The sequence below is a fragment of the Notothenia rossii genome (genome assembly GCF_949606895.1).
Source record: "Notothenia rossii genome assembly, contig: scaffold_239, whole genome shotgun sequence".
Taxonomy (NCBI): Eukaryota; Metazoa; Chordata; class Actinopteri; order Perciformes; family Nototheniidae; genus Notothenia; species Notothenia rossii.
In genome coordinates, this window is record NW_027639725.1 from 10,494 (window position 1) to 36,390 (window position 25,897).

The 25,897-nt window shown below is 45.2% G+C and overlaps 2 protein-coding genes across 2 annotated transcripts; both read left to right on the forward strand.

Annotated features, from left to right (window-relative positions):
* Positions 1–599: 599 nt before the first annotated feature.
* Positions 600–1,550, forward strand: LOC307027482 (olfactory receptor 6N2-like; the record flags this gene model as incomplete). The annotated part of the gene is made up of 1 exon (XM_079695737.1): positions 600–1,550. One exon carries the CDS (start codon positions 600–602, stop codon positions 1,548–1,550), a length of 951 nt encoding a protein of 316 aa, XP_079551863.1.
* Positions 1,551–7,791: 6,241 nt separating this feature from the next.
* Positions 7,792–8,742, forward strand: LOC307027483 (olfactory receptor 1D2-like; the record flags this gene model as incomplete). Its single annotated transcript, XM_079695738.1, has 1 exon — positions 7,792–8,742. One exon carries the CDS (start codon positions 7,792–7,794, stop codon positions 8,740–8,742), a length of 951 nt encoding a protein of 316 aa, XP_079551864.1.
* Between the last annotated feature and the right edge of the window lie 17,155 nt (positions 8,743–25,897).

Consider the following 25,897-nt stretch of genomic DNA (forward strand, 5'->3'; position numbering starts at 1 on the left):
ATGTTATTTTGAAATCATAAATGTTTCTTACATTATTGTTATATATTCACGTTAATGTTTTAACAGCTGGTCTCAGGTCAGTTTCTCCTCATGTTTCTCATGTTTCGTGTTCACATACATTCAATGGTTCACTGTGGTGATGCATAATGTTTTATGTATTAATATTTTAACAGGTGGACTCAGGTCAGTTTCTCCTCATGTTTCGTGTTCCTTGTGATTGTTCTGCTGGTTTATGACTAATTTCACATATTAATCTCATGTTTCTCATTTTTCGTGTTCATTGCGATGATGCTTTTGCCTGTTTCTGATTCATGATAGATATTTATCATTGACTTATACATTAATGTTAAAGCAGATATTTTAGTATCTGATTAATTATCTGTGAATTCATATTCTATGAAGACACGTTTTAAATATGAATGTTAAATACATGTGTGTTCTAAATATTCCAGTTTCCTTATTACTGCTGTATATGTCAATGTGATATAAACTAATGTTATATCCTTTATTTAGATGTTAACAGGTTGGTGAGCTATGTTGTTATTACTGTTGTTGTTGTTGACTTGAGGTCACAGCGTGTTGTTTGTTGGGGTCTCCTCATGACGTCAGCAGGGTTTAACGTGACCTCGTCCCTGACGCTGGTCGGTTTCTCCTCGCTGTCTGGCCAAAGCTCGCTCTTATTCTTCGTGTTTTTGTTGCTGTACCTCTTCCTGTTGTTCAGTGACTCTCTGGTGATTTATATCATCTGTTCGCAGAGAGCTCTTCACCGGCCCATGTTTGCCTTCGTGGCATCATCTCTGCTGAACTCTGTCACAGTCAGCACACTGATTTATCCTAAACTTATGTCAGATCTGTTGCTGTCCGGCTCCGGCTTGGTGCAGGTGTCCCGGACTTTTTGTCTGTGCCAGGGTTTCTTTGTTAACTCTCTTGGTGGAGCTAGCTTCATGCTGTTGTCGGCCATGGCCTTTGACCGCTACCTGTCCATCTGCCACCCGATGCACTACGCTGTGCTGCTAACTCCTGCCAAGGTGGTGCTGATGCTGCTTCTCTGCTGGATGCTGCCTGTTATTCTAGTGGTATTCTCAATGCTGCTGGTTAGCCGCTTACCGCTCTGCAGGGCACAGCTCGACAGGGTCTACTGCGACATCTACAGCCTTGTGAGCCTGAGCTGTGGTGGTGCTGAAGAGCAGCTGAGTGGACTATACATTCTGCTGATCGCAGCAACTAACGTCTTCCTGCCTGCCGCCTTCATTCTCTTCTCCTACGCTAGGATCCTCTTCATCTGCCTGCGGCGCTCACGTAGCTTCAGCAGCAAAGCTCTACAAACCTGTCTTCCTCACCTGCTCGTCTTCTTTAACTTTTCCATCAGCGTCTGCGTAGACCTGCTGCTCCGCCGCCTGCAGAGCAACAGAAAATCTGACTCCACCATCATCCCCTCCATTTTGATCCTGATAACACCCACTGTACTGAACCCCGTGGTGTACGGACTGAAGTTAAAGGAGGTGTTCACGCATGTGAAGAGGCTGCTGAGCTGCCGCAGAGACAGCTGATCAGGTTATAGTATAAAATAATCAACAATAAAAAACATTCCTAATGGTGCGAATAAAAGTGTTATATTGACCACAATTTGGTCTGATCTGAGGCCTTTAGCTGGGACTGGGGTTGTTCACCACTCCTATTACTCGCAATCATTTTTGTGTATGTGTTCCGTTTTAGTGCTTTTATCATTTATCTGTTTTATTTCAAAAAAACTTTAAAAAAACTTGAAGCACTTATTGAGTTAATTAAGGCCCTGTAACTGATTCACCACTTCCCTTGTATGATGCTTGAAGTGCAAATATCTGCACTTTCCTTATTGTTCGGAGTTTGATTATTTATGGTTTTGCACTTATTGTACCTCGCTTTGGATAAAAGCATCAGCTAAATGGTACTGTATGTAATGTAATGTAATTTGTCGAATAAATAATTGTAACTCTCTTTTCAAGGTGTTGGTGTTTGGTATTTTTAATGTTGGTGTGTGTGGGTTTTTTGGTATTATCTTAATGTTTATCTTATCTTAAATTCAGAGATGGCAAAAGTACACACATCTTTTACTCAAGTAGACAGATACTTGTGTTTAAAAATACTCTGGTGAAAGTAGAAGTACTGACTAAACTTCTTTCCTCAAGTAAAAGTAAAGAGGGCTTTGAAATGTACTTCAGTAAAAAGTACCCAGAACTAGCAGCTGTTTTAACCTGTTAAGCCCCAAATGCCCCTTCGGCGGGTCTTTTTTTTTTTTTCGAAACTGTGTCTCAGGGCATCTTAATATTTAAGAACCTATTAATGTGTTATACCAGATTAACGGGAAGAATCTCAGCTAACTGACGATACAAACCATTTTTACCAAAACAAAACACAGGTCTCATAAGAAGCATCTAAATGACCCCTGAGCGAAAAATGCAAACGCACTTTGGCACAGAATTCAAGATAAAGATACCCTTATTACTTATCGTAGCTGCACATACAATATATCCGATTAAAGCTGAGGTTCCACAGATTATATAGGTATATATATCATCACTGAGTGATCCGAACTAGGGAGCTTTTACGGGAGATCGTCTCAAAGTAGCTGTCAATCTGATCAAAAGACGTGTTCAATGGCATTAAAACGAAAAAAAACGCAGCTGAATCGGTTAATCCATAGGTTGATAATGTGTCTGTCGCTTTGAAAAAATTATTTATAATCCATAATTGCATTTTTATGTAAAAATTGGAGAGTAAAAGTTAGCTGCTGATGTTAGCCACCAGAGTTATCGCAGCTTCCGGTTTTGGCTATTCGTCACTCTCACTCCTTATTTGGTAATGTGTATGTGGGAGTTCCCCTCGATTCCATTGGCTCTGACGGTTAGAAAGAGATGTCAATCATCAAAATCGAGCAAGATATGGAAAATCCACCCAAATAAACACAGAAGTTTTTTTGTTTTTTTTCGTTTTCATTGGTCCCTCTTCTTTAGAGAAGACCAGATGGATACACGGACCGTGTTCAAATCAATAGGCACGCAAGGACTAAATAATAATGATCACTCCACCAAACACAAATTCAAACTAAAGGAACCAGCCTGTTTGGAAAATGTGAGAAGTAGAAAGTACAGGTATTTGTGTTCAAAATGTAAGAAGTAGAAAGTACAGGTATTTGTGTTCAACATGTAAGAAGTAGAAAGTAAAGGTATTTGGGTTCAACATGTAAGAAGTAGAAAGTACAGGTATTTGGGTTCAAAATGTAAGAAGTAGAAAGTTCAGGTATTTGGGTTCAACATGTAATAAGTAGAAAGTACAGGTATTTGAGTTCAACATGTAAGAAGTAGAAAGTTCAGGTATTTGGGTTCAACATGTAAGAAGTAGAAAGTACAGGTATTTGGGTTCAACATGTAAGAAGTAGAAAGTACAGGTATTTGAGTTCAACATGTAAGAAGTAGAAAGTTCAGGTATTTGGGTTCAACATGTAAGAAGTAGAAAGTACAGGTATTTGAGTTCAACATGTAAGAAGTAGAAAGTACAGGTATTTGAGTTCAACATGTAAGAAGTAGAAAGTTCAGGTATTTGGGTTCAACATGTAAGAAGTAGAAAGTACAGGTATTTGGGTTCAACATGTAAGAAGTAGAAAGTTCAGGTATTTGGGTTCAACATGTAAGAAGTAGAAAGTACAGGTATTTGAGTTCAACATGTAAGAAGTAGAAAGTACAGGTATTTGTGTTCAAAATGTAAAAAGTAGAAAGTACAGGTAATTTTGTTCAAAATTTAAGAAGTAGAAAGTACAGGTATTTGTGTTAAACATGTAAGAAGTAGAAAGTACAGGTATTTGTGTTCAACATGTAAGAAGTAGAAAGTACAGGTATTTGGGTTCAAAATGTAAGAAGTAGAAAGTACAGGTATTTGAGTTCAACATGTAAGAAGTAGAAAGTACAGGTATTTGTGTTCAAAATATAAGAAGTAGAAAGTACTGGTATTTGTGTTCAACATGTAAGAAGTAGAAAGTACTGGTATTTGTGTTCAACATGTAAGAAGTAGAAAGTACTGGTATTTGTGTTCAACATGTAAGAAGTAGAAAGTACTGGTAATTGGGTTCATCAACATCACCTGTTGAAAATGGCGTCAGCAGGTGAGGCAGGTGTAGTCACGGCTCTCTTGATATATTTATTACTTTCGAATTTCTTAAGACCCGTTGACAACAACCCGCTACAATTATGCAAACAATGCTGATCTGCTGCACCAGCAAACTAACCAAAATCATGGAAACTTTGGACATGGGAAGCACACTCTAGCAGTGTCTCTCATTCTCCCGTCTCTGTCCAAACAACTGAAAAAAAGTACAAAGCCACCAACTCGACTTCAACAAAGCAACGCACTGTTCATCACAATCTGTCTGCTGCTATTTGGAGATTTTCATCCGTGTCCTGGTCCAAACCACGCTGAAGCCAACATCACCGCGGTCGGCACACTCAATACAACTTTCCCACGGAGTGATGTTTGGCTTACCCCGGGTGTCGGGAGAGCAGCGGAGGTCGAGGCGGCTGGCTGTGGGCTGAGCGGAGCGGCGCTGTTCGGGGTTGACCGACAACGATGGACCACCGTGAGGGGCAAGGGGGACGCTGCTGTACCACCGCATGACACTCAAAACAACACTTTCTCTGGCTGTAATAATCCACGTGCATTTGGAAACATTAACACTCCAAATGTAAACAGGAAGCAGGTAAACCCGGCAATCAGAAAGAACCAGAACCGGAATTTCTTTCAGTACTTTGCCGTACAGATCAATACATGTCTGGGAGGTTTTGCTTCACGCTGTGCGCGTCCCGCGAGGTGCATGCACACACGGCATAACACCGCCCCCCCCGTTGACAGTTCACGAGCATGCTCTATCGTGAACTGTTCAGACCCGACAGGTAATAAGGGATTATGACGGATATTTTACGATCCTGTCTGTCAAAATGACGGACAGCGAAAAAGTCTAACGCCAGGCTTATTGACATGGCGAGATATAAATATATGGTTGGTACTTGTCAATGTCTCTAGGTGTGTAAATGTAGCCCTGTAAATACGATGTCCTTTTGTGTTATCTGTTGTTTTATTTTCATGTTGTAACCTACTTGCTGCCATGTTAGTGAGTTCTCTCTTGAAAAAGAGATCGATGATCTCAATGGGACCACCTGGTTGAATAAAGGTTTAAAAAAAAAAAAAGTGTTTAAAAAAAAAAAAAGTGTTTTTAAAAAAAACTTTTTTTTGAAAATCGCGGTAGATTTTGTCAGTCTCACGACGGTATTGGGAAGTTTATTTACCGCGATACCGCGATATTCGGTATATCGTTACATCCCTAGTAATGAGACAATAGATGTTTTGCATCCATTCCCAGACAGTTTGAACCTTTCTATGCGGTGCGTGGTCGAGGATCTGTTTATTCTGACCTTAAGGGCTGCGAGGCCCTAAAGACACTGCTCCTGTATCAAATGCACACATTGATGCCACCAAATAACACAATGAAAATAGAAAGTATTACAAACAGAACCGTCTTCTTAATAGTTACATTTAACTGGAATTAATTTACATTAATTATTAAGATATACACAAATATTCAACCTTCAAATTACCATTTTAAATCAGCATTGCTCTGCACACTTACCAAAGAACAGTTCAAAGCAACTACATGATTAGTGACTTTAACCTTTCCTTCAAAGCCGTGCTTTGTATTGGTCGGGCGTATCAGAACATCTTAAAATGTGTGTGTGGAAATCTCAGTTCAACCCATATCGACCCTAAATAGAGTCTATGTTAAGAAAGAGAAAGGTTTTAACATATATGTAGTTTTTAGTAAACATATGACAAATATGTGAGGGTGAGGAAGTCAGAGCATCGTCCAATGAGCCGAGGCCCAACTTAACCCCTGTGTGTATCTGATACCTGAACATATTACTAACATCAAACAAAGCACTGAACTAATCAAAGGAACACTTTCAATATTTACTATTTTAAGATGTTTGTCTGTTTTACATTAACTTGACATTGCCTTCTCAGAACCTGCCATTCCAAACAACAAGATATTTGTGATTGGCCGATGACCTTTAATGAATATATAATGATCTCCACGGAGGAAGAAGGATGGTGATAAAAGCAGCAACACAGCTTCATGTTCACTGAGAGGCTGTCTCTGTCTGTACGTGCTTCATCATATCTACATTAATGTTATATTAATGTTTCACCAGCTGGACTCAGGTCAGTTTCTCCTCATGTTCACTGAGAGGCTGTCTCTGTCTGTACGTGCTTCATCATATCTGCATTAATGTTATATTAATGTTTCACCAGCTGGTCTCAGGTCAGTTTCTCCTCATGTTCACTGAGAGGCTGTCTCTGTCTGTACGTGCTTCATCATATCTACATTAATGTTATATTAATGTTTCACCAGCTGGTCTCAGGTCAGTTTCTCCTCAGGTTTCGTGTTCACGTGATAATCTTTCTGTCTTTTCCTGATTCATTATGAAACTAAATATGTACTTTATATTAATGCTGTATATATTAATGTTATATAAATTGAAGTTAATGTTTAAACAGGTGGATTCAGGTCAGTTTCTCCTCATGTTTCGTGTTCCTTGTGCTAACGTTAGTTTAATATTTCACTTATAAATGTTATTTTGAAATCATAAATGTTTCTTACATTATTGTTACATATTCACGTTAATGTTTTAACAGCTGGTCTCAGGTCAGTTTCTCCTCAGGTCTCGTGTTCCTTGTGCTAACGTTAGTTTAATATTTCACTTATAAATGTTATTTTGAAATCATAAATGTTTCTTACATTATTGTTATATATTCACGTTAATGTTTCACCAGCTGGACTCAGGTCAGTTTCTCCTCAGGTTCACTGAGAGGCTGTCTCTGTCTGTACGTGCTTCATCATATCTACATTAATGTTATATTAATGTTTCACCAGCTGGTCTCAGGTCAGTTTCTCCTCAGGTTCACTGAGAGGCTGTCTCTGTCTGTACGTGCTTCATCATATCTACATTAATGTTATATTAATGTTTCACCAGCTGGTCTCAGGTCAGTTTCTCCTCAGGTTCACTGAGAGGCTGTCTCTGTCTGTACGTGCTTCATCATATCTACATTAATGTTATATTAATGTTTCACCAGCTGGTCTCAGGTCAGTTTCTCCTCATGTTCACTGAGAGGCTGTCTCTGTCTGTACGTGCTTCATCATATCTACATTAATGTTATATGAATGTTTCACCAGCTGGTCTCAGGTCAGTTTCTCCTCATGTTTCTCACCTTTCGTGTTCACATACATTCAATGGTTCACTGTGGTGATGCATAATGTTTTATGTATTAATATTTTAACAGGTGGACTCAGGTCTGTTTCTCCTCATGTTTCGTGTTCCTTGTGATTGTTCTGCTGGTTTATGACTAATTTCATATATTAATCTCATGTTTCTCATTTTTCGTGTTCATTGCGATGATGCTTTTGCCTGTTTCTGATTCATGATAGATATTTATCATTGACTTATACATTAATGTTAAAGCAGATATTTTAGTATCTGATTAATTATCTTTGAATTCATATTCTATGAATACACGTTTTAAATATGAATGTTAAATAAATGTGTGTTCTAAATATTCCAGTTTCCTTATTACTGCTGTATATGTCAATGTGATATAAACTAATGTTATATCCTTTATTTACATGTTAACAGGTTGGTGAGCTCTGTTGTTGTTACTGTTGTTGTTGTTGACCTGAGGTCACAGCGTGTTGTTTGTTGGGGTCTCCTCATGACGTCAGCAGGGTTTAACGTGACCTCGTCCCTGACGCTGGTCGGTTTCTCCTCGCTGTCTGGCCAAAGCTCGCTCTTATTCTTCGTGTTTTTGTTGCTGTACCTCTTCGTGTTGTTCAGTGACTCTCTGGTGATTTATATCATCTGTTCGCAGAGAGCTCTTCACCGGCCCATGTTTGCCTTCGTGGCATCATCTCTGCTGAACTCTCTCACAGCCGGCACACTGATTTATCCTAAACTTCTGTCAGATCTGTTGCTGTCCGGCTCCGGCTTGGTGCAGGTGTCCCGGACTTTTTGTCTGTGCCAGGGTTTCTTTGTTAACTCTCTTGGTGGAGCTAGCTTCATGCTGTTGTCGGCCATGGCCTTTGACCGCTACCTGTCCATCTGCCACCCGATGCACTACGCTGTGCTGCTAACTCCTGCCAAGGTGGTGCTGATGCTGCTTCTCTGCTGGATGCTGCCTGTTATTCTAGTGGTAGTCTCAATGCTGCTGATTAGCCGCTTACTGCTCTGCAGCGCACAGCTCGACAGGGCCTACTGCGACATCTACAGCCTTGTGAGCCTGAGCTGCGGTGGTGCTGAAGAGCAGCTGACTGGACTATACATTCTGCTGATCACAGCAACTAACGTCTTCCTGCCTGCCGCCTTCATTCTCTTCTCCTACGCTAGGATCATCTTCATCTGCCTGCGGCGCTCACGTAGCTTCAGCAGCAAAGCTCTACAAACCTGTCTTCCTCACCTGCTCGTCTTCTTTAACTTTTCCATCAGCGTCTGCGTAGACCTGCTGCTCCGCCGCCTGCAGAGCAACAGAAAATCTGACTCCACCATCATCCCCTCCATTTTGATCCTGATAACACCCACTGTACTGAACCCCGTGGTGTACGGACTGAAGTTAAAGGAGGTGTTCACGCATGTGAAGAGGCTGCTGAGCTGCCGCAGAGACAGCTGATCAGGTTATAGTATAAAATAATCAACAATAAAAAACATTCCTAATGATGCGAATAAAAGTGTTATATTGACCACAATTTGGTCTGATCTGAGGCCTTTAGCTGGGACTGGGGTTGTTCACCACTCCTATTACTCGCAATCATTTTTGTGTATGTGTTCCGTTTTAGTGCTTTTATCATTTATCTGTTTTATTTCAAAAAAACTTTTAAAAAACTCGAAGCACTTATTGAGTTAATTAAGGCCCTGTAACTGATTCACCACTTCCCTTGTATGATGCTTGAAGTGCAAATATCTGCACTTTCCTTATTGTTCGGAGTTTGATTCTTTATGGTTTTGCACTTATTGTACCTCGCTTTGGATAAAAGCATCAGCTAAATGGTACTGTATGTAATGTAATGTAATTTGTCGAATAAATAATTGTAACTCTCTTTTCAAGGTGTTGGTGTTTGGTATTTTTAATGTTGGTGTGTGTGGGTTTGTTGGTATTATCTTAATGTTTATCTTATCTTAAATTCAGAGATGGCAAAAGTACACACATCTTTTACTCAAGTAGACAGATACTCTTGTTTAAAAATACTCTGGTGAAAGTAGAAGTACTGACTAAACTTCTTTCCTCAAGTAAAAGTAAAGAGGGCTTTGAAATGTACTTCAGTAAAAAGTACCCAGAACTAGCAGCTGTTTTAACCTGTTAAGCCCCAAAGGCCCCTTCGGCGGGTCTTTTTTTTTTTTCCCGACACTGTGTCTCAGGGCATCTTAATATTTAAGAACCTATTAATGTGTTATACCAGATTAACGGGAAGAATCTCAGCTAACTGACGATACAAACCATTTTTACCAAAACAAAACACGGGTCTCATAAGAAGCATCTAAATGACCCCTGAGCGAAAAATGCAAACGCACTTTGGCACAGAATTCAAGATAAAGATACCCTTATTACTTATCGTAGCTGCACATACAATATATCCGATTAAAGCTGAGGTTCCACAGATTATATAGGTATATATATCATCACTGAGTGATCCGAACTAGGGAGCTTTTACGGGAGATCGTCTCAAAGTAGCTGTCAATCTGATCAAAAGACGTGTTCAATGGCATTAAAACGAAAAAAAACGCAGCTGAATCGGTTAATCCATAGGTTGATAATGTGTCTGTCGCTTTGAAAAAATTATTTATAATCCATAATTGCATTTTTATGTAAAAATTGGAGAGTAAAAGTTAGCTGCTGATGTTAGCCACCAGAGTTATCGCAGCTTCCGGTTTTGGCTATTCGTCACTCTCACTCCTTATTTGGTAATGTGTATGTGGGAGTTCCCCTCGATTCCATTGGCTCTGACGGTTAGAAAGAGATGTCAATCATCAAAATCGAGCAAGATATGGAAAATCCACCCAAATAAACACAGAAGTTTTTTTGTTTTTTTTCGTTTTCATTGGTCCCTCTTCTTTAGAGAAGACCAGATGGATACACGGACCGTGTTCAAATCAATAGGCACGCAAGGACTAAATAATAATGATCACTCCACCAAACACACATTCAAACTAAAGGAACCAGCCTGTTTGGAAAATGTGAGAAGTAGAAAGTACGGGTATTTGTGTTCAACATGTAAGAAGTAGAAAGTACGGGTATTTGTGTTCAAAATGTAAGAAGTAGAAAGTACAGGTATTTGGGTTCAAAATGTAAGAAGTAGAAAGTTCAGGTATTTGGGTTCAACATGTAAGAAGTAGAAAGTACAGGTATTTGAGTTCAACATGTAAGAAGTAGAAAGTTCAGGTATTTGGGTTCAACATGTAAGAAGTAGAAAGTACAGGTATTTGTGTTCAACATGTAAGAAGTAGAAAGTACAGGTATTTGGGTTCAACATGTGAGAAGTAGAAAGTACAGGTATTTGGGTTCAAAATGTAAGAAGTAGAAAGTACAGGTATTTGTGTTCAACATGTAAGAAGTAGAAAGTACAGGTATTTGTGTTCAAAATGTAAAAAGTAGAAAGTACAGGTAATTTTGTTCAAAATTTAAGAAGTAGAAAGTACAGGTATTTGTGTTAAACATGTAAGAAGTAGAAAGTACAGGTATTTGTGTTAAACATGTAAGAAGTAGAAAGTACAGGTATTTGGGTTCAAAATGTAAGAAGTAGAAAGTACAGGTATTTGTGTTCAACATGTGAGAAGTAGAAAGTACAGGTATTTGAGTTCAACATGTAAGAAGTAGAAAGTACAGGTATTTGAGTTCAACATGTGAGAAGTAGAAAGTACAGGTATTTGAGTTCAACATGTAAGAAGTAGAAAGTACAGGTATTTGTGTTCAAAATATAAGAAGTAGAAAGTACAGGTATTTGGGTTCAAAATGTAAGAAGTAGAAAGTACTGGTATTTGTGTTCAACATGTAAGAAGTAGAAAGTACTGGTATTTGGGTTCAAAATGTAAGAAGTAGAAAGTACTGGTATTTGTGTTCAACATGTAAGAAGTAGAAAGTACTGGTATTTGTGTTCAACATGTAAGAAGTAGAAAGTACTGGTAATTGGGTTCATCAACATCACCTGTTGAAAATGGCGTCAGCAGGTGAGGCAGGTGTAGTCACGGCTCTCTTGATATATTTATTACTTTCGAATTTCTTAAGACCCGTTGACATCAACCCGCTACAATTATGCAAACAATGCTGATCTGCTGCACCAGCAAACTAACCAAAATCATGGAAACTTTGGACATGGGAAGCACACTCTAGCAGTGTCTCTCATTCTCCCGTCTCTGTCCAAACAACTGAAAAAAAGTACAAAGCCACCAACTCGACTTCAACAAAGCAACGCACTGTTCATCACAATCTGTCTGCTGCTATTTGGAGATTTTCATCCGTGTCCTGGTCCAAACCACGCTGAAGCCAACATCACCGCGGTCGGCACACTCAATACAACTTTCCCACGGAGTGATGTTTGGCTTACCCCGGGTGTCGGGAGAGCAGCGGAGGTCAAGGCGGCTGGCTGTGGGCTGAGCGGAGCGGCGCTGTTCGGGGTTGACCGACAACGATGGACCACCGTGAGGGGCAAGGGGGACGCTGCTGTACCACCGCATGACACTCAAAACAACATTTTCTCTGGCTGTAATAATCCACGTGCATTTGGAAACATTAACACTCCAAATGTAAACAGGAAGCAGGTAAACCCGGCAATCAGAAAGAACCAGAACCGGAATTTCTTTCAGACCGTCAATAACTCAAGAACAGTCTGAGATCCCAAAGCTAAGCCATCAGGCCTTTTAGGGGGACATCTGAACATAAGAAGCATCAAATCTAAAACTGAGCAAGTCCATCATCTTTTAATGGACTCCAATTTAGACTTTTTGTGTTTATCCGAGACCTGGCTTCATGAGTCCGCCCCCACAGCAGCCTTTCACGTACCGGGTTTTAACATTTACGGGAGAGATAGACGCGGCTCAAAAGGAGGCGGGGTTATGATTTATGTCAAGGACAGTATTCCCTGCAATGAAATACAGTGGTCAAATTGTAAAGGATTGGAAACTATCGGTGGTAATAAAACTCTGTCACCACAAATGTCATTTGTTCTTATTGTAATTTATAGGCCTCCATCTTCAAATAATATTTTTTATGAACATTTTAAGAAGTTATGAAGAGAATGTAATTTCAACAAAGAAGTTATTATAATGGGTGATTTTAACATTAACTGGGAGGATAAATCGGCCAGAAAGGATTGTTACGTTTCCTATTGGGCTAGGGGTACCAAAGGGAACAACACGACCAGAGTAGAATTGGTAACAATTATAAGTGGCTTTATTACAGCAGGTGGCTACAAAAGGACAAGCAAGCAGCGGGAAACAACAACGGCCACCAGCTGATGCAACACAGGAGAGAACTTCAAAAGGAAGTTTATAAGGAAACAAACCCTCACGTTACACGTGGTACAAAATAGGAATGAGGAAAGCTGCACACACACAGCTGTAGCTGGTCTACAGGTGCTAATCACCTGGGTCTAAGCTAATACGTTTTGTAGTGGCAATTTCTTTATTGTTACTTTATATGGTAAAACCAAATGATTATATTATGCTTAGAAATTGTATTGGAGCAACTCGACCTGTTGTACCACAACGTAGCATCCCGCCAAGGTCGTACCTGGAGGATGCGGCCCTCCCTAAGGGAGCATTGTAAGATAACAGTTTTCTAAAGAAAGTCTTATCTTTATTACTTCCTGCACAGCAACAGTCCTCTATAAAACACACACACACACATTATACCCTGTGTGCACTCCTGCAGACTACTCTATACTCTGTGAGACATGTACCTTCGAGGCGCCTCGAATAAAGATCCAGAAAGACAACGCTGCCTGCTTTCACCAGTTTATTATTGATTACTCTCATTGTACATCTTTACAGTATTGACGAGTTTAAAATATCCACAACAAATTGGTGTCAGAAGAGTGGGATCTCTGAAAGCTCCATCGGGGACACCCAGGGACGCTGGTGGTTGGCCGCCGGGATCCTCGGATTCTCCTCTACCTCGACAGGAAGTGTTACGGGACGAGAGGACCAGCGCCTGAGTGAAACTGATTGACTTCACGAGATCCAACGAACTCAATTCCTCTAAAATATCTGGTGAGATGTACAAATTCTAATTGTTTAAAAGTTAAAGTTAAATATCCTCCATGACATTTATTAAGCTGGTTGCTCAAAAGTAGGATATTTGGTATATCCGTCGTAAAAGGTTTTACGATCAGTTTTTGTGTGATTTGTACTGGGGAACAAATATCACATCACCAACGGGTGAAAAATTGTGTTTTGGTAACACGGGGTGTTTTGGTAACACTTAAAGACTTTCTCCATGGGGACAAAGCAAAGTAAGGGGGCAGAGCCTCCTGAGGGCCCAATTGTAGATGTCATGCGAGCAAAATATGGTGAAAGCAGTCTGTCTAAATTAAATATATGGACGGAAATGTTCGGATTACCAAAGGGAGGATCTTTGAGTAAATTAAAAATCAAAGACCTAAAGGACAAATTACAAGAGTGTGAAGATGGAATGAGAAAGAAGAGTACAATTAAAGTAAAAGAGTTAGAAAAGATAGAAAGTCACAGAAAGTGATTAAAATACTGGGAGGGTGAAGCAGAATGCGTGAAAGGAGGCAGTTGGCCTCGGCAATAAAGAAAATAAAGGTAGATGATGAAAGTGAAGGAAAAAGGGAAAATAAATGTTGTCCGAAATAACACAATCCATTCCACCAGACATCCACTTCTCTGTATCCGTCTCTTACAGGTACGAGGGACCCTCTCCTCGACCACGGATTTCCGTTCCACCCTCAGGTCCATCCACCTCCCCTGGCGTATCGAGACCCAAACCATCTGGACGCCGGTGCCGTGGGTGGGGATCCAGCAGAGGCAGAAAAACGACAAACGCCGCGACCGAAAAAACAAGGCCCAACTTACCATGGTCCAAGCCGTTACAACCGCCTGGTCACACCAACCCCAAGGAGACGGCTGTGGCAGGGGGGGCCAAAGAGGCAGGGGAGGTGTCCGAGGCCATGGAGGTTTCAGAGGAAAAGGCAGAGGACGAGGAGGCAACCACACTGGCAATAATGGTGCTTGTTTCCACTGCGGTGAAATGGGTCACTTTATCGCTGAATGTCCGAAGAACACCCAAAAGAAAGACACTCAATCTGCTCAAAACAATGACAATTCTTCAAACTGACATCGTCCGCGGGAGGAGGTGGAGGAAGAGGAGGGAATTCGGTCGAGTGAGACGGGACCTCTGCCTGCAGCATCAAAACAGGGAAGTGCCACAAACACACACATCGTGCAAGCTATTGATACATTAGAAAAATTAGAAAACATGCATGTGGTTAAAGAGGGTACATATTTGAAATATGACACTGAAACAGCATTTAAGAAATTTCCCACACTAACTCTGGCTATCATGGGTGTTGATGTTACATTTTTGGTTGATTCTGGGGCTACACATTCTGTAGTAAAACTGGCAGATTTGCCAAATTGTAAATTTAGTGGTAGAGTTATCCACTCAATAGGAGCTGCTGGTGTGACTGTAAAGGAGAAGTTTTCTGTACCAATTCAGTGTAGAGATAACGGTGATGTCAGCCATCCATTTCCCACATCAGTAAAACACAGTTTTCTTCTGTCATCTGTCTGCCCTATACATTTATTGGGCAGAGATCTGATCCTCCGGTTTGGCCTTGATCTCATTTCTACAAATGAGGGTCTAAAAGTCAGAAGACCATCTCCTATGATGGTCCAAAAGCTCTCATTGGACGAAGAATTGTTGTATGTGTATCAATGGCTGGCAACATTTCCTGATTCTCAGAAACTGTTGCGTTTGGCCCGTCAGCGTGTCTCCTCACTGGCTGTGTTTATGGAAGCTCTTCATTTGCATTGCACTGCTAGTGTTTCTGATGATAAATGCAAATACTATGATGAACAGTGTGGCAGCGGGGTGTGGTTTGGGCGCTAGCTGCTGGAGTGAAGGGAGTGGCTCGGCCGGAGGCCAGACAACTGATCGGAATCAGGTAATCAGTGCGGGAAGAAAAGCATGTCGTAACCTGGTTCTGTTCTGTTATGCAGTAGGCGGGATCCTGGAAGGTTGCCAAAGGACCTGTGAAGTTTCCCACCCGGGCAACGTTTGAGACCCGCGCATATTATTGTTTGGAGATAATAAACGCCTGTGGTCAACCAACCTGCTCTTTCCGTCCCTGTTTGAACCCTGTGTGAGCGGAGAGGCTCGCAGTGGCACCTAAACAGGGACCTGATGTCGGAAGGAGAAACCCCGCTGGGTCAGGCCCTCCAATGTCTCGCTCACATGCAGGAGACCACCACAGCACTACAGCGACAGCAGAGCGAGGCTCTGCTCGGGATCGCCTCGAGCCAGCGCGAGGACCGGGCTCTCCTACGGGAGCTGCTGCAGCGTCCGGCCGCTCGGGAGGCCGATCCCGCTACCAACCCGGCCCGACCGCCTTCAATTGCCCTCCAGAAATTGACGGCAGAGGATGATCCGGAGGCATACCTGGACATCTTTGAGGGCACAGCGGCGGCGTGCGGGTGGCCGGAGGAGGAGTGGGCAGCGCGGCTATTGCCTCTGCTATCTGGGAGTGCGCAGCTAGCCGCCCACAGCCTGCCAGCAGCCTCTCGGCATGTGTACCGGCATCTGAGAAAGGCCATCCTGGACCGGCTTGGCAGCACGCCAGAGGGACATCGCCGCCGGTTCCGGGCCCTCCCCTTCGAGGACGCTGACCGGCCCTTCTCCTACGCGCAGCGGCTCCTGGATGCAGCGAGCCGCTGGCTCCAGCCGGGGGTGCGCTCCGCTGAGGAAGTCGTCGAGCAGGTGGCGCTGGAGCAGTTAATCGCCGGCCTGCCATCTTCGACGGCGAATTGGGTCCAGTGCCATCGCCCCGCCAACCTGGAAGCAGCCGTCGTCCTTGCGGAGGACCACCTCTCGCTTCCCCGGCGGAGCATGAAAGAGGAGCCCCGACCACCAGCCGTCTCAGCGGGCAGACCCGTCCCAGCCCCGAGGAGGAGGTTTCCTGGAGCAGCTGCGCTTCCCTCCCCACCATCACACGGCCCCAACCCTATTTAGGGGCAATGGATGTCCACTTGCGGGAGACGACAGACAGTGGTGCGGTTAGCCAAAGTGACAATGGATGTCCACTTGCGGGAGACGACAGACAGTGGTGCGGTTAGCCAAAGTGACAGACCTAATGTTAGACCAATTTACAGGCAATGGACGTCCACTCTCGGGAGAGAGACCTCCAGCATGTGTCCCTGACATGGAGACTCTGTTTATTTCACTCATCCAGGACAGAGACCGGGGAAATCTCCTCTCTGTGGCCCCTCCAAGACTCCCAAAGGACGGACCACAGACCTCCAGCATGTGTCCCTGACATGGGCACCTCCATAACCTTGCACACCGTGAGTCCCCGGACTCCCGGACTTAAGCACTCCCCCACGGACTAAACCCAGATGTTCACACCCTACAGAACTCCATGCCCCTGGTTAACCTAAAGGGGGTGGATTTTGCGGTGCTTTACCGTCCGCACATCGGTATCCATATTCGGCCTTATTCACGGCACCACCACCCCTTCTGTGGAGGATATTCTCATGCTCCTGGTAACCCTTTAAATAGTCTGATACTGTCAGGGCTCATCACCGCACTTTACAAGCCATAAATAATGTTTAAATGGTCGGGGAAAGTGTTTTTAAACGTCTGGAAGAGAGTTGTAGCCTGTCATTTTGCAGGATATCATTTAACATGTAACCTCTCCTGGAAATGCACAGAATATGTCCATTTCCAGGAGAGATTCCATGTTAAATTATATCCTGCAAAATGACAGGCTATAAGCCAGGAACAAGTGTTTGAAAGGCGGGGAAAAGTTGTTTAAAATAGTCGGAAAAGTGTTTTTAAACGTCTGGAAGAGAGTTGTTGCCTGTCATTTTGCAGGATATAATTTAACATGGAACCTCTCCTGGAAATGCACAGAGTATGTCCATTTCCAGGAGAGGTTACATGTTAAATGATATCCTGCAAAATGACAGGCACTGTATTTGCCCCTGGGAACCTTCAAGGTTATACTAATGTTTTTTATTTTTTTTTTATTTAATTATCACACCACTTTTACAAAAACAGTATACAAAATAAACATAATAACAACATGATTAACAGGGGCCTGGGGGCCATATTAGCCGTCTAACTTGTACAGTGCACCGGGGAAAAAAGGTTGAGTCCACGGCCCCTTTCCCCTCATCAGGAGTACCAATCGGTCCTGAAGAAGAGGTATCGCTGCTCTCCGCCCCTGAATCCTCTTCGGAGGTAGCTGACGGTGGTAGACCTCCTTCTGATGATGATGCTGCTGCAGCTACTGCCGCCGCCCTGAACATGGAGCGGATCTTCCATGCCTCCTTTATTCCAGGCGTATTCGCGTAGAACCGGTCTGCAGTGCTTACGTCGTGGCACATAAACCTAGCCAGAATCGACCTGCTTTCTGGATCTTGGTGATGCTTGATATTGTCAGCCAGGGCAGTGCGCAAGATGGTGAAGGTGACGGCTGTTTCTAGCCCAGCATCAGCCCAAGCCCTCTTCAAGTGAGCGTTCAGGTTCTTGGAAGCCTGCTTCCCCGATGTGAAAAGGAAGAATTCATTCTGAGGACCCGACAAGCCCTCTTTTATCCCCATCCACCGCATGACCCAGCTAAACTCCTTTATTGTAAGCACCAGCTGTGCTTCACCAAATGTCTTGGCAGTCTTATGATCCTGCACGTGGATGATGTAGCCCTCAGCAGTGCCCCTTCTGTCCGCCTCAAAGACCTCCGTGTTGGTCATGTTTGCATACACACCCGGACGGTGGCCATACAGGAGGCTCCAATGGAGGGTTAGATAGCCATATAGCAGGTACTGGGTGATTGAGGTCGGATTGCTAGCCATCAGGTCAAGGAGATCAGGGATGCGCTTCTCAGCGGCCGCCATGGCGGCGAGAAGCTCCGCCTGGCTCGGCAGACGATCCAGCTTGTCCCTCTTCACCTTAAACTGGTGGAGAGTGACAGACTTTTTCAAATCGTTAATGTTGGCTTTCACCTCTCTGATGATGTTGGTCATATCAGACTGGGTGAGCCTGCACCCCCGGAGCTTTGATGCAGACAAGTACCTCAGGAAATGGTTCACAGTCTTCAGGAACAACAGCGATGTTGTGACTGTCCGGCCCGACTCTGAAATATACTTGCTCCAGCCACGGACCCTCTTTGTGTCTTTTAGAAACAGCCGGTCTGACAGCCGGTCAAAACCATGGGCCATGAATACTATGAAGTTCTTTATCCGGCTGACATTGGACATACAATTCTCTTTCCGTTTTACTGTCGGTGCAAGACCCTCACAATGACCTCTGTATGTCTGAATGTACGTCTCCATGCTTTTAGGCAACGTGATTTCACGCATGGTATTCCGCAGTCCCTTCCCAGTGCACCATTGATTTTGGGAAGAGGGCGAGTCCTTAGCCAGATTAGCTTTCAGCTTATTGGACACAGACGCACGGGTCTTCTGGCATACAGGGGTCTCACTACAGGAGGCTTCTACGGACCGCATGACAGTCTTCATCGGGGTCTTGCTTCCGGAGGCTTCTGGGGACCGCATCACAGACTTGAGAGGGATCTCACTCGCAGAGGCTTCTATGGACCGCATGACAGTCTTCACTGGGGTCTCACTACCGGAGGCTTCTGGGGACCACATGACAGTCTTCACTGGGGTCTTGCTTCCGGAGGATTCTGGGGACCGCATCACAGACTTGAGAGGGGTCTCTCTACCGGAGGCTTTGTCGGACCGCATGACAGTCTTCACCGGGGTCTTGCTTCCGGAGGCTTCTGGGGACCGCATCACAGACTTGAGAGGGGTCTCACTACCGGAGGCTTTGTCGGACCGCATGACAGTCTTCACCGGGGTCTTGCTTCCGGAGGCTTCTGGGGACCGCATGACAGTCTTCACCGGGGTCTTGCTTCCGGAGGCTTCTGGGGACCGCATGACAGTCTTCACCGGGGTCTCACTACCGGAGGCTTTGTCGGACCGCATGACAGTCTTCACCGGGGTCTTGCTTCCGGAGGCTTCTGGGGACCGCATCACAGACTTGAGGGGGGTCTCACTCGCAGAGGCTTCTATGGACCGCATGACAGTCTTCACCGGGGTCTTGAGAGGGGTATTGCTGCCGGAGGCTACTGAGTTCATGTCGGGGGTACTTGGGATTGCTACGCCCTTAAATCGTATACATTCTTCGTCTTCCTCAAGCAGAGCAGCAGTGGCATTCTGCTTCCTGGGTTTTAGACCCTGTTTTAGCCTGGAGCGCAGGGTCTTCACCTCATCAATGAGGGCATCCTTCTGAGACCTCAATGCCACATTGTCCAGCCTCACCTGCATGCAGTCCTCTTCGTCACACTCGGTATGTGGGGAGAAGGGTGGAGGGTGCACCGGGTATTCCTCCTCATTGTCTATATCCAATGATGTAGCCATTCCAATGATGGGATTAGTCTCTCGGAGGTCATGGAGCAACTGCAGGGCCACACTATGCTTCAGCCTTGCCATGACCTGATGTGCCTCATCTCGGGAGAACTCAGGGTGGTCACGAGTTACATGACGGTGTAGTTTCCTCCCAGCATACGAACACCCTGTGATGGGACAGGGTTTGGTCCGAACATTTATTCTACCACTGGCCATTTTAAGAATGATGCCTCTTTCATCCAGGTTCCGCACTGCATGTTTGTGCTTAAGGTGCTTATTCAAAGCCAGATAGCGGAGGCTGCACACCGGGCATTCGGTCAACATCCTTCCAAAAACACACACAATGAATTCTATTTAAATGGTTTTCTGTTTCTCCGTTTATATGCGTTAGCCAACTGCTGATTGCAACCATGGGTCCGATGCTTCAATGCAGGGAACACGGACCAAGGGGAGGACTTGGGTTACCACCTGGTTAAAATGGTCCCACCTCCGCACCAACGTGACTGGCGATGGGTCCGATACATTGATTGTTTTTTGTTTCATGGTTCTGCCACGAGCTCACAAGACAGTTTTGGGTACAAAACGTGGGGGTAACAGTACCTCCGGGCGCTCCGTCCCGCTCCGGCTTTCGCCGCAGCGGGGGGAGGAGGCATTGAACCATTCGCACCTGCCCACGGAGGAGGCAGGGGAGTCAGGTACCCGGAGGCGCACGGTGGACGGCCAGGGCGAGACCGCCACACCGCACTGGAGTCAGAGTTCCGAGTTTTTCGAGCCAGGTCCCGGTGAAACGCAGTACGGAGCACCCGGCAGGAACCTCCAGCAGACCCCCCCGCGCGGTTCCCTCGTCCCTCGGAAGAGGCGGAGAGGTGGGTGTTTTTCATCTGCTGGCGGACTGCCGGGGAGAACGTGCTGCTCGGGAGCCAGGCTCAGAGTTAGTGGCAGTGAGAGCCCGTGCACCTGCCTTTTACAGCAGGCACGCGCTGGTATCGGGGTGGGGAGAGAAGGTAGATGCAGAGGCTGCAGAAACAGCCAGAGCCTTTCCCCTCTAACACACCCCTCATTTGGTTCATGAGCACTGGGCAGAGTCCCCTGTCAACTCTCCTTATATTCCTCCGGAGACCAGTTGGGAAATGGCAGCATCCCACTTCGCCTGGTAGACCATATCGTTAAATGAGCTCAGTAATGTACTGCACAACATCACATGGGTAAAATGAGCTATATCATGCACTGCAAAATCACATTTGGTTTATTTCCAAAAAGCCTGGAAAAAACACATATCCATCATGTCCTGTAAAATATAATTCTTTGTTTATGTCCGCTCCAGGATTACCCGTAGTTTGGATGAACCGACCGCCAAGCACTGGAAGCTGGACCCGGGGAGGAGGCCCTCCGATGGCGGGTCAAATTTGATGATACCGCAGCTGGCTGGACACTAGCCGTAGAAGAACACCTGGGCGGGACCAGGCATGTCCCTCTTTGCAGACAAGCATATGCGCTCCCAGGAGCAGAGTCAAACCCGCAGTTTGGAGGAACCGACCGCCAAGCACCGGAAGCTGGACCCGGGGAGGAGGCCCTCCGATGGCGGCTCAAATTTGATGATACCGCAGCTGGCTGGACACTAGCCGTAGAAGAACACCTGGGCGGGACCAGGCATGTCCCTCTTTGCAGACAAGCATATGCGCTCCCATGAGCAGAGTCAAACCCGCAGTTTGGATGAACCGACCGCCAAGCACCGGAAGCTGGACCCGGGGAGGAGGCCCTCCGATGGCGGGTCAAATTTGATGATACCACAGCTGGCTGGACACTAGCCGTAGAAGAACACCTGGGCGGGACCAGGCATGTCCCTCTTTGCAGACAAGCATATGCGCTCCCAGGAGCAGAGTCAAACCCGCAGTTTGGATGAACCGACCGCCAAGCACCGGAAGCTGGACCCGGGGAGGAGGCCCTCCGATGGCGGGTCAAATTTGATGATACCACAGCTGGCTGGACACTAGCCGTAGAAGAACACCTGGGCGGGACCAGGCATGTCCCTCTTTGCAGACAAGCATATGCGCTCCCAGGAGCAGAGTCAAACCCGCAGTTTGGAAGAACCGACCGCCAGAGCACCGGCACGAAGCCGGGCCGGCGGAGGCCTTCCGATGGCGGGTCACGTTTGCCATTCGATCAATGTCTTTGCAGACAAGCATATATGTGGTTGTTACGCAGGATCAAACAGGTAGTTTGATGAAGTAGGGTCCTGTGCCCGGAGCAAGGCCAATTGCTGAATGCCGCAGCCGACTAAGGCCGCTATGCCACAGTGGAGGATGAGAGAAACAGGTGTTTGTCTTGCATTCCGCGGCAAAGTGGGGAGGTGGAACTTCCACCCCTATTTAGGGGCAATGGATGTCCACTTGCGGGAGACGACAGACAGTGGTGCGGTTAGCCAAAGTGACAATGGATGTCCACTTGCGGGAGACGACAGACAGTGGTGCGGTTAGCCAAAGTGACAGACCTAATGTTAGACCAATTTACAGGCAATGGACGTCCACTCTCGGGAGAGAGACCTCCAGCATGTGTCCCTGACATGGAGACTCTGTTTATTTCACTCATCCAGGACAGAGACCGGGGAAATCTCCTCTCTGTGGCCCCTCCAAGACCCCCAAAGGACGGACCACAGACCTCCAGCATGTGTCCCTGACATGGGCACCTCCATAACCTTGCACACCGTGAGTCCCCGGACTCCCGGACTTAAGCACTCCCCCACGGACTAAACCCAGATGTTCACACCCTACAGAACTCCATGCCCCTGGTTAACCTAAAGGGGGTGGATTTTGCGGTGCTTTACCGTCCGCACATCGGTATCCATATTCGGCCTTATTCACGGCACCACCACCCCTTCTGTGGAGGATATTCTCATGCTCCTGGTAACCCTTTAAATAGTCTGATACTGTCAGGGCTCATCACCGCACTTTACAAGCCATAAATAATGTTTAAATGGTCGGGGAAAGTGTTTTTAAACGTCTGGAAGAGAGTTGTAGCCTGTCATTTTGCAGGATATCATTTAACATGTAACCTCTCCTGGAAATGCACAGAATATGTCCATTTCCAGGAGAGATTCCATGTTAAATTATATCCTGCAAAATGACAGGCTATAAGCCAGGAACAAGTGTTTGAAAGGCGGGGAAAAGTTGTTTAAAATAGTCGGAAAAGTGTTTTTAAACGTCTGGAAGAGAGTTGTTGCCTGTCATTTTGCAGGATATAATTTAACATGGAACCTCTCCTGGAAATGCGCAGAGTATGTCCATTTCCAGGAGAGGTTCCATGTTAAATTATATCCTGCAAAATGACAGGCTATAAGCCAGGAACAAGTGTTTGAAAGGCGGGGAAAAGTTGTTTAAAATAGTCTGATACCTCCAGGGCGCATCACCGCATTTTACAAGCCAGGGAAGGTGTCGGAATCCTGGGTAAACATTGTTTAAATAGTCTGACACCTGGCACTGTATTTGCCCCTGGGAGAGGTTCCATGTTAAATTATATCCTGCAAAATGACAGGCTATAAGCCAGGAAAAAGTGTTTGAAAGGCGGGGAAAAGTTGTTTAAAATAGTCTGATACCTCCAGGGCGCATCACCGCATTTTACAAGCCAGGGAAGGTGTCGGAATCCTGGGTAAACATTGTTTAAATAGTCTGACACCTGGCACTGTATTTGCCCCTGGGAAACTTCAAGGTTATATTCATGTTTTATTATTTATTTAATAATCACATGATTTTTACAAAAACAGTATACACAGTATACATATATACAATAATAATAATAATAATAATATAACAATATACATAATAAAAACATGAAAAGTGGTGAAAATGAGAAAATGTATCCGAAAATAGTGCCTCCTAATGCGGGCATGTGGACAGTAGCCACAGACTCACAGGCACACACACATGCAGAGATCCAGGGGGCGGAGCACATGGCTTTTTTTACCCAGAAATAAGTCTATGAGAGGCGGGGAGACTCAGAGGACAGGCTGCGTCACCTCACTTTGTAACCCAGGAAAAGAGCAGGAATTCTGGCTGCGTGAGTGTTAAAAGTGCATTCATCTGTGTTAATCCGACAGCCGCAGAGGTGCTGACGCAAAGCAGGCGGAACAAATTGATTATTTGAACCAGGAATAAATGTTTGCAAGGCGGGGAAAGTGTTCCTGCAGCCCCTCCATAACGGTAATAATGATTAGAAATGATTTCCAGGGCAGAAAGCGTTTTTTAAATGTGGAAAAAAATATGTTAAACTGTTTAAAAAGCACAAAGTGATTTGAGTGCAGTTCTCATGTGTCCCCACAGGAGGGCGCGTCGTCCCAGGGAGCACAGTGCATGGTGACAAGGTACGATTTATACCCTAAAATAGCATGCTAAGCGTGGGTGGATTAGTTTCAAAGCATGCACACTCTGCTCGTGTCAGACTTCCATCAAATAGACCGGGGAAAACACCTCTCATTAGCCCCTCAAAGACCACCAAAGGACGGACTAAGCAGCTCCAGCACGGCTCCCTCACATGGAGCTCAGGTTATTTCATACCTCCAGGAGAGGGACCGGGAAAACCACCTCTCTGTAGCCCCTGACAGAGCCCCAAAGGACGGACTAAGGACCTCCGGCAACAGTGGCACTTCCATAACCTCGTGCACCGTGAGACCCCGGGCCCCCGGACTTAAGCACTCCCCCACGGACTAAACCCAGATGTTCACACCCTGCAGAATCTCATGCCCCTGGTCACCTTTAAGGGGGGGTGGATTTTGCGGTGCTTTACCGTCCGAACACAAGCATCAATATTCGTCCTCCTTCACAGCAGCAGCAGCAGCAGCAGCAGCAGCAGCAGCAGCAGCAGCAGCAGCACCTGCCCTGCTGGAGGTTCACACTTTAACTTATTTGTATTCGTTTTTTTTTGTTCCCCTCCTCTGCCTTACACATCCTCCCACGCTCGAGCACTCCTCACTCGGACTAAACCCCTCCATGCACACCGCCAGAACCAGAACCTCACGCCCCTGGTGACCTTAAAGGTGTTTGTCTTTGTTTGTTTTTGTATTCCACATAGACAGGCAGGTGTTCAGCGCCACGGACAGAGCGGGCCCGCTGCTGCTGCTGCTGCTGCTGGAAGGTGGAACACTTTGAGTCTTTTTATTTTCTCTTTTCTCCCTGCTCCTGCACACACCTTTTGTTCCCCTCCTCTGCCTTACACATCCTCCCACGCTCGAGCACTCCTCACTCGGACTAAACCCCTCCATGCACACCGCCAGAACCAGAACCTCACGACCCTGGTGACCTTAAAGGTGTTTGTCTTTGTTTGTTTTTGTACTCCACATAGACAGGCAGGTGTTCAGCACCACGCACAGAGCCTACCCGCTACCTCCAGGGCGCATCACCACATTTTACAAGCCAGGAAAGGTGCATGGATCCTGGGTAAACATTGATTAAGTGTTTTTAAATGTGTGGAACAGTGTTTTGTCACTTTCAAAACTCTCCTGTCATTGACCGGAGAATTTGGGTCGATGTTGTATTCAATCTGGCCATTAATATTCCAGTGAGACGAAGTACGTACATTGACCGGAGTGATCCCATGTTAATGTTGTCCAAATACCGGAACATTCCCTAACCTTCCTCCAGAGCCCAGTTCAAAAACTTTAAGTTTGGTAAGAACCATGCTGGGGGGTCTCCAGGCAACAAAATGTATCCGAGCCAAAGTGCACATACAGCGGATGAATTCCTCCATGAAGTTACACAGCCGTTTTTTTTCTGAGTCCTCTCAAAAACCGGGTTTCCGATTTCGTGCAGAAGGTAGCTTGTAAAACATGAACGGTTTTTTACAACGGAGGAGGGGAAGTCTGGATTCCCCTCTCCGTTGTACCTTGCAACGGGGTAGGGGAAAAGTGTTCGGCGCTTCGTCCCGAAGCGCCGAACACTTTTCCCCTTCTCCAATTTTTCAGATCCCCTCTCCCATGTAATTTTAAAAGTTCATTTTTTGATTATTTTAACATATAATTGACCGTTTTCTTTCATTTTTTTTTCATTCCACGGGTGGGGGCCTATGGCAGGCTGCCTATGAGCTCCCAAATTTGGCCCGGATCATCCGGGATTTGTGGGATAAGCTCCATAAACTGACAAAGTCATCCAAATATGTCGCTTTTATCGCCCAAAGATATATCATGCAAATACATT